Source organism: Primulina huaijiensis, chromosome 7 (genome assembly GCF_012295235.1).
Source record: "Primulina huaijiensis isolate GDHJ02 chromosome 7, ASM1229523v2, whole genome shotgun sequence".
NCBI classification, from domain to species: Eukaryota; Viridiplantae; Streptophyta; class Magnoliopsida; order Lamiales; family Gesneriaceae; genus Primulina; species Primulina huaijiensis.
In genome coordinates this window covers 2422860-2432447 of record NC_133312.1, presented here as the reverse complement: position 1 = coordinate 2432447, position 9588 = coordinate 2422860, and the positions used below count along the sequence as shown (strand labels likewise).

The 9588-nt window shown below is 33.2% G+C and overlaps 1 protein-coding gene across 2 annotated transcripts; it reads left to right on the top strand.

Moving 5' to 3' along the window:
• Nucleotides 1–5668: 5668 nt before the first annotated feature.
• Nucleotides 5669–9302, top strand: LOC140980532 (zinc finger protein CONSTANS-LIKE 10-like). Of its 2 annotated transcripts, none has more exons than XM_073446410.1 (5): nt 5669–5926; nt 6258–6876; nt 8127–8354; nt 8472–8788; nt 8863–9302. In XM_073446410.1, the coding sequence occupies exons 2-5, from the start codon at nt 6367–6369 to the stop codon at nt 8990–8992; spliced, it is 1185 nt and encodes a 394-aa protein (XP_073302511.1). In that variant the 5' UTR covers nt 5669–5926; nt 6258–6366; the 3' UTR covers nt 8993–9302. The 2 variants fall into 2 exon arrangements, with proteins under 2 accessions (XP_073302511.1, XP_073302513.1); XM_073446412.1 differs by having other exon boundaries at nt 5669–5973.
• Nucleotides 9303–9588: the final 286 nt, after the last annotated feature.

Sequence of the window (9588 nt, the reverse complement as noted above, 5' to 3'; positions counted from 1 at the left end):
TGTAGAATCGGTTTGTCTTGTATTTGGATATCTGTTTCCTGTATTGCCGGAAACTCAACGCGTTCTGAATAAATTGCCTGAGCAACTTTTCCGAATATTTCTGGTATCTCAATAAACTCATTTCTAATAAACAATTCTGAATTACGTGTATTAGATAGAGCATATGAAATCTGATAAGTAATAGCATATGGTCTATTACCTTCCTTCATCAACCTTTTTTCCTTGAAATTTTGATGTAATGTCAAGGCTCGGCTAAAATCTCGATCTGCCAGGTTGTAGGCTATCCTTGGATAGATAACTCCTACAATTTTTCCTGCACTGAGATTTCCTGAGATAGTTCCCAGCACTGAATCTTGAAGGTTCCCCATTCTTTTATCGTATATAGCCATATCTATGGGTAAATCTATTCCTTCTTTGAAAGTAGCTTTTATCATAATCTGGATTGCTCCAATATGAATTCAGGACATAGTCCTTGCTACTTCGATCTTAACTTTTCGTAATTCCTCCTTAATTTGTTCAGAAGGAATTAACTGCATCTCCATTCTATTTCCAGTAAGTTCCATTGGGATTGCCATTTCCCTTCTAGAAACTTTATAGATCAGATGATGCTTTCTGTTTCTTAAGCCAAGATTTCCTAAGAACTTTTCTACATGTCCTGCAGAGAATCCTTGATATCTCTGTAGACTAGGATTTTCTTTCATGATCCTTTGCACCATGTTATGAGATATTGTTGTCTGGCTAAAGAAACCAGACAAATCCTCATGTGTTTCGTGTCGAAACACCTCTCCTTCAGTCAGATTCCGATTCAGTTCCATCTGATTCTCCCTGACTTAGTACTTCTTCTTCATATATACTCTCATCGGAGGCAATGTCCTCAAATCGGTATACCTGAATAAGATCTTGGTAATAAACTGCTTCTTCACTATCCGGAGTTGGATCGAAACGTTTAATACCTCTTTTTTCATTTTCTGTACAGTTAGTCGAGATATGTCCTCTTGCTCCACATGTCCAGCAATTACAGTCCTTAAAACTTTCATTAGCTCGTGTATGAGCTCTTCTGAAAGTGTTCTTTGTAGGGGTTCTTCCTGTGCTTCGAGATGTACTCGATGCTTGGGAGGATGTCCTACTTCTTGATGGTCCGCTTTTTTGTCCAGATTTATATGATCCGGCTTTTTGTCTAGACCATACTGTTCTTGGTTTCCAAGAATTTCTTCCACTTCTGGCATAAGGATGAGTCCTGAACTTTTCCTTTTATGCTTTTGTGGTTTACTTCCAATAATTGTTGGAATATCATTTTCCTTACAAAACAAATGAGTACGTTTATTAATACCCCTTAATCGTTTGTAATTCTTTTGTAATGCTGTAAAATGGCACCATTCCGTCAATTTTCCTTTAAGGAAAGAAGCTCTTCGTGCCAATGTATCTGGATTTCCAGGTATATATTCCCTTATGAGCATTTCTCTCCATGGACTTGGCATTTTTGCGAAGAAAAGCTATATAGCTATGTCTTCTTCGACTCCTGAATTCCATCTATATTTAGTGAATAACATAATGTATTCATCTACTAAACAGATGTCATGTAATTCAAGACTATACAGAGCTTGAGTATATTTCTTCCTTTTCTCTGTATCTTGACTGTTAAAATAATCTGCCCCTATAAATTGAGCTTTAAAAAGGGTAGCCATTCTTCCGGCTATCTCGCTTAGAGATTCTCCGGCGAGGATTGACTCTTTGGTTTTCACCGAAGTCATATCCCAAGCAATTTTCACTGATCCCATAAGACTCATTTCCAAGAGTTTAATGAATCCTTCTATGTTGAGATCAAGTGTTCCTGCTGCGATTCTCATAGCAGATGTTCAATCGTCTATGAGTTCTTCTCTGTTTTTGAAATCTAATACATCAAGGTTAAGCATAACCCCGTAAGGATGTATAGGATCTAAAACAGTTTTCCCATAGGGTGTTTGGTGCAAGGGAATTTGATTTTTCCTTGTCCTTGTTCCCGCAGGTTGTGATCCTCCACCAGTATGGAAATCAGTTTGAGATTCTCTCATATGTATATTTTGAGATCCCACACTTTCCTTTAGTGGTTCCTGAGAAGATGACCAAGTTATAGCAGGTGTTTCACCTCCTGCTGTGTTCATCTTTAGATCTACAACTTTGAGATTTGCGAAGGATTCCGCAAGTTCTTGTAGATCCTCCAGACCAATCCTTTCTAGAGTTGTCATCAGATTAATTTCTTTTCTGAGACAGACTTAATTAGATTGATCATCTTTTCTTCTTCAGTTAATGGTTTCGACACCACTCTAGCTTTCCCTTGTTGATGTAACAAAGGTTCAGTACCAAATGATGGTGGTAACCAACCTCCTGAAGTTCTTTTACTAGAACTGGGTTGTTGTTCTAGTTTTTGAATTCTTGTTTGAATATCCTTTAATATTCCAAGAATTTCTTCCTGGTTTTCAAGGATTTTTTCAACTCGTTGTGGTACAAAATATAGCATATTACCATAGTTTTGTACTGTTTTCTGAATTTCTCTAAGATCTAAAGAGAGTTTAGAAGAATCTGGTACAATTTCCATAAACTTATTAGATTGAATCATAAGTTTACCTGAGGGTGCTGAGGCTTCCCTTTCTGCTCTGGATATCTAACAATAGTTAGATGTTATTGTGTATATTCCAAAATATTGGAATAATCCTTGTAAATTATTTTTCTCGAACATAAGTTCGGATTCATAATTTTCGAAATTCTCCTCCTCAAACATTTCATTTCTTTATAATAATAAATTTTGTGTTTGAAATAAATTAACCTACAGCTTTGATATCATTTTGAAAGCGCGAGGATCAATTAAATTTTTAAAATAGGAGAAAGGGTAATATTGTTATATTTGTGACCATTTTCTCTCTCCAAGGAGTTGAAGCAAACTTTGGTTTGAATTGGGGACTGTTCACCACTTTAACCCTCTATCAAACACAACATTTTGATTGCTTGTCGAGCAGACATAATTATTACAGAACAAATGGTGCATAATTTGTGTAAGTTTAAAATTATTAATTAACTCATATATATAAACAAAAAAAACATACTGTGCATAACCGTTTGTTAGGATGATTGGGAATATGGTATATATTGCTAGTATATTATAAATAATATGGTTAATAATCAAAATAATTATTTAAATTTTCTTATTTTGTATGATGTTCAATTATGATCTAGTTCGGTCTCAAATAAAAATTTGAACCTATTTTATCGATACATTAATTTTTTATAATCAAATCATGAATTTCAGTTTTGTGTGGTATTGATGATTAATTTTATAAGAGTTTCATAGTGAATTACTGTATGCAACGCTGTAACTTGGGAAAAAAGTAGCAATTGAAGTTGAGTAAACAATTTAATTGATCGTGAACTATAATGATCATACATTATGCATGTTACATAATTTTGCAACTTATAAAAAAAATCTAAAAGCTTAAGGTTGTGATTATGTTTTTTTAAGCTAAAATATAAAATAAATAAATTATCGATATAATTGGATTGTTGTAAACTTTATTATAATATAATATCAACTAAAAATCAAATAAAATATTTCTATATAAAAGAAAATGACACAAAATCAACGTAATTTGTTACATTAATGTAATTGGTTTGGATCGGTTTAAATTATTTATCTATAATTTGAACCAAATCAATTTTAACGGTTTGGTTGATTTTTTCGGAGTGTTGATTTGATACAAAAAAAAAAACATTAATTCGATATATTATGAAATGTTGAATTGTCGGATGCTGCGTCAGCACTCTATAAAAAGTACCAAAATGTGAAACACAACCTAATTTACATAATCAAAATACAAAATATGCAAACTTAGAAAACCATTTTGAATCTATCATAGAATAATAATAGTTCTACTACAAGACATATGACCAATAACAAAAAATATAATTTATATGATTTTATCTATGTCGTTGTCATATCATCATATTATAAAAAAAGAAAATAGAATAGCACACTTCATTATGTTTAAATAAATTTCTAGAAGTGATTGTCGATATGAAATAATTATCTTTGTTGGGTAAAACTATCGAACCATGATGCTTGAAGTACAATTATTAAGTATTAAGTCTTACTATTAATATCAGAACCAATATCATGATATCGATTCTTATTGATATCAAGAAGTACAATTATTAAGAGATAGATTTTTTAGGTAGACAATTGTCCTTACCGAGTAGAGTGATCGAATTATGACGCTTGAGCTGATATGTGGTTTAAAAGATTTGAGTTACAATATTACCACCAGCTATAACATTTGGTAAAATGTCAAACGCTCGATTCTACGTTGATCTCCAATAAAAAAAAAATTAAAAAGAAAACATAAAATAGGTAATCAATTATTTCACTTGTCATCTTATTAACTTCCCAACTACATTTTCTATACTATTAATTTTCATATTTTTATTATGAATTATTGTTTTCTATATTTATTTTTTTTAATAACTATTATTAGCCACAACAATCAATATTTCATTCTCAATATTTTTTAAAAAACTGAAAAATTATGGATACATTCAGTAAAACCTATATAAACAACTCTAAAATAATAAATTTTCCGTTCCCTTAATAATATAATAATTTTTCTAAATACCTTACACAATTCTATAATCCAATAAATATAATTATCTAAAATTACACACATAACTAGGACTATTTACTCACATTATAGGGTGAATTATATTTTTTTTATTCAATACAATAAAGATTATTTAATTATGAAAAACAATGAACACCTCTTACTTATTTTTTTCAAATTTATATGTATAATGAATTTTATTTTTTTATATAAATTTTAAAAATATGATACAAACATTAATAAAATATAATAATTTTTTATGTATTAATTTTATATCCCCAAATAAAAAATACTTTTCAAAATAGTAAATTATTAATGAATAAATTTGACTCGTATCAAAAAAGAATTTTAAAATTTTTTTACTTAAAAAATTAATCAAAATAATTTTTATATAATTTTCAAACTAAAAGTGGTTAAATTGATACTAAAATCCTGAATAAGATCTATATCAATTATACACGAATAACTACCAAAATATTTATTTTATTTTCTATTATGTTATCTCATATTGACAATTTGAAGAGCTAAAAATGAAGTTCTAATGTTATAATGGACACTAAAATAGTTAAATTATTCTAATTAATATATCCATAGTATACTAATTTATTATGTTTTCATGTTATCAATAGTTGATATAATTTTTTAAAAATAACTAGCAAAATTAATTAAGATTATATGATTTTTCGTATAAATTGATCCATAAATCGTTCACGAGTTACGTAAATCGATCTCGTAAATAAATTAGGGTTCATGTTTTTAAATAAAGAATGGGCAAAAAAGATAAAAGTTATCACAAATATTCAAGCGAGATCGTCTCACGGATCAATTTTATGAAATAAATATCTAACTCGACTCGATTCATGAAAAAATATTATATTTGATAGATCAAATTAACTCATTTTACACGAAATAAATATATGAAAAAATTAACTGGAAAGAACACTGTTCCGATGGATGTAGTGGGTACGTGGGACGATAAGATCAAAGGATGAAACTGATGCTGGCGACAAGAAAAGGCGAGATATTTTCAGCATTACCAAATAAAAAAAAAAGAGCAAGAAAAGGACCTCGTGCTCTTATCATTCATTATTAAACCATATATCTACCCGTGGACGTATGGCATCCAACATCACAGTACACTTTTTCGCACTTTATCCCAAATCACACAGACATCCTTCTGCTCTGCTGCTGCACTTTGTTTACAAAAAAACATGTGTGATTCTCGATTGTTCACTCGTGGGTATATTGATGTATAATCTGTCCGCGGGCTTCATGGTTCGGATTTGTCTACGTTCTTGGAGGTAGGAAACATCCTCAGACTCTATTAATTCTGGGTTCTGTGGTTATGGTTTTGTCTTCGGGTTCAAAGTATTGTATGTTTTGTTTATCTCGTATAACCATGTTCAGCTGTCTATGAAGTTTTGTCCTTTTAATTCTATGGTATTACTTTGTTCAATATAATTTTATGGTTTCTTGATGTGGTAAATTACGTCGTGGATTGGAAGTTTATAGCTTTTCATTTGCAAGATACCCTTTTGATCGTTGCCTTGCGAGTGTTCAACTGTTTTTGCCATTGGGCTGTTGTATCGAGAGATTTTATTGGCTTGTGATATTACTGCCCTATTCCTGCAGACGATGAAGATGCTCAAGTTTTGGTTTTGCACGGTGTTTGGTCCATTTGGTTATTAATTGTTCTCCTTAAGCAAGCTTGCAGAGTGGAGAGTCACTGAGTTGGAAGAATATGGGTCAATTTTGTGATTTCTGCAGGGAGCAAATATCTATGGTTTATTGTAGGTCTGATGCTGCCTTCTTGTGTTTATCCTGTGATCGTTTCGTTCATTCTGCCAATGCACTTTCTAGGCGCCATTCGAGGACCCTTGTTTGTGAACGATGCAATTTTTATCCTGCAGTAGTAAGGTGTATTGAGGAGATGATTTCACTTTGTCAAAACTGCAATTGGTCTAGCCATACTACCCCGGAATCTAGTACAGAGCACAAAAGGCAGACGATCAATTGTTATTCGGGATGTCCTTCTGCAGCCGAGCTATCAAGGATTTGGTCCTTCTTTTCCATCGAATTTTCATGTTCCAACCCCGAAGAAGGCTCGTTGAGTCTTGAAAAAGAAGTTCAAATTCCCTCTCCATGTCCATCATTGCTGTTAGATCATACAGAAGAGGCTGCTATGGATCCCATGGCTTCTGATATTGACCAATTTTGTGGAAGCGGATATTCGGATCCTCTTAATGAGAAGGTAACCTGAGATTTTCTGAAATCGTATCTCCTTTTTTATTCTTAAGTTCAACATTCCATGTATGAAAATTGGAGGCTTAATGTCAAGTTCATCAGCAGCATTGTAGGGGAAAAGGTCCCTTATGCGACTCATTTCATTAAAGGTTACATACTAAATCTTTAATTCTTTTCCCTTTTCAATTGGAAAATATCTTTATCCCCATAGATATTTTGGCAATACTGATTTCTTCATTTCTCAGTAAGGCAAGACAATTTTCAAGTGTCGTTTGTCTTTCTTTTGTTTTGCTGCAACACTTGGATACTAGATTATTTATACAGATCAGTAGTGTTACTATCTTCGCTTCTATTTTGCAAAAAGAGATCTTCCGGTCTAAAAATGCATAAAATAATAGGTCCAATTCCCCTGCATTCATGCTGTTTTGGCTGTTTGTTGGTCGATGGGAGAGGAATTCCGAGAAGGTACGCAACTAATCCTTGGTTCTATTTTAACTGACAAGATGAGGTATGCATCCTTGCTCCATTTTCAGCTTAAATACTGGCAGTTTTGGTGCAACTGCCAGTCTTTTAGAACCTTTTTTGGGTAAAAATTTGACAGAGGCACAAAAGGATAGCATAGTGTGACTACAAACTGAATCTAATTGTTCTTCATTTATGATAATTGCTGGCTAGGTACTGACTTTGTTTAAGTGTCTAGTGTTTGAATCAGCACAATACTCTGATTGATAACAGCTGCCTAATGTTTCCAAGTTTGGAAAAAATATACGAGTCTGAGTTATGGTAATTGCGTAGGAACCAACTGATTCTTGATAATATTGCTCGCAGTGGCGAGAAATGAAATGTTAACATTTAGAAAATATAGCTAATGAGTTCAAAATGCTTGCAAAAAAATCAGAGACCAGTCTATAAGATGTCCTGCAGCTCTAAAAATAACAACCCTTGTCTCAGAGCTACCCCACGTCACAAAGCGACAGCTAGCTCGAGGGACCCCTGGAGTTGTCTGACAGTGAAGGGGAGTCCAACAGGATGTACTCTCCTCGAGAAAGGGGGGAATATTAATTGATTTTACGCGTGTCTTTATGCATTAAGTTTGCCAAAATTGTTTCTTTCGATTTACACAGAAGAATATAACGTGTGAGTCGGAAAGTGAAGATTTATCCAGGGTTTAAGTTCAAGTATTTAAGATTTTTTAGCTTAAGTTTATATTCGAATGATATCAGACTTTGAATGTAATGGACTGAGTCGATGATGTAGGCAAGTTCATCGAGAATAAAACATCTTGGATCGTTGCATGATGATATTCTCCATGAAGACTTCAACAACTCAGATATTGACTTGAGTTTGGATAACTTTGGCACTCTTTTTGGTGAATCTTTTGATGAACCACAACCATTTTTTGAAAATGGAGGAATTGATAGCTTGTTCGAAATTGGAAACATTCTTGATACTGAATTTGATGCAGAGAGTATACCTGTTGCAAAGGTTTGCCCTTGTCATCTCTTATTTTTCCATACGACCTTTCTCCCTCTTGACCTTTTCTGTTGTTTTCTTTTTTGACACACATTTTCGAGTTATTATTAATTTGTTGAAATATTTTAGGGCTCAGACAGAAAGAGTAAAACAATGCTGCAGGCATGCGAGTTCTATTCTAATCTTGTCAGAAGCTGCAAATCTGACCCAAATGTTTGCTTCCCCAGAGCAGCACCAGCACCAGCACCAGCACCATCTACTATCTCACTTTCTTTTTTGGGTTTTACCGATGAGAGTAGCACTGGAGATCTCCAAGAATATGGGTTGTCATCAATCCCATCAATAGGGGGCAACCCATTTGATACGCCTTGTGCTGAAAATCAGTTCTCGTCGGCTACACGGAATTGTGCAGTCTTGAGATATAAAGAGAAGAAGAAATCGCGCAGGTATGTAAAAATTGCTGGAAACTGTAAGTCTGGTGTGAGAACTAAGTATAATGTCGTTGAAAACTTGTTAACAGGTTTGATAAAAAGATAAGGTATGTCTCACGCAAAGCGAGGGCAGATTCTAGGATGCGTGTGAAGGGACGTTTTGTCAAGACGGGTGATCCATATGATTTTGATCCTTCACACCTGACAAGAAGCCAATGAATGTACAATACTTGAAACGACACGTTGTAAAACAAGAAATCTGGAGGTTTTGGACTCTAGCTTTTACTTTGTGGTGGTGGATTCTTGTGTACTATACTTGTTTTTTCTTGCATATTTGTATGGCCACAATTATCCTCCTGTATAGACTTTGCATTTTCTGTACAAATGTTAGATACATATGCTGTAACATTTGTTTTTCTTTTGCGCAATCAGCTTGTTAAAGTTTTGACTTTGGATGCCAACATTGCAATAGCTAATGTTGAGTTGAAAGTGATTTTGTATTTTGGTGATAATGTTAAATGTAGTATGAATTTTGACCAGATTCTTTTGTTTTATTGTGTTCCTGCTGTCTTCTGCGTCCTTTTTCTTGAGTTTGCTTGAGCAATTGCAGCAGTTCTCTCTAGTTTTTGCCCTACGTTTGGCCTCTTACTCCTCTTACTTGGAGCTTGCTTCTGTGAGTTAGTGGTACAGCTATTATCCCGATTCTTACCAGGTTTTACTTCAAAAATAAAAATAAAAATAAAAATCAAGTATATAAAATAGAAGAATGAAAAATATGTGTATTTATTTTTTAAAAAAAGTTTATCTAATGTGCA

Excerpts from the sequence above, each read along its gene's own strand:
- LOC140980532 (XM_073446410.1), top strand. The coding sequence starts at position 6,367 with ATGGGTCAATTTTGTGATTTCTGCAGGGAGCAAATATCTATGGTTTAT. Across the intron at positions 6,877-8,126 it reads CGGATCCTCTTAATGAGAAG|GCAAGTTCATCGAGAATAAA; the intron begins GTAACCTGAGAT and ends TCGATGATGTAG. Across the intron at positions 8,355-8,471 it reads AGAGTATACCTGTTGCAAAG|GGCTCAGACAGAAAGAGTAA; the intron begins GTTTGCCCTTGT and ends GAAATATTTTAG.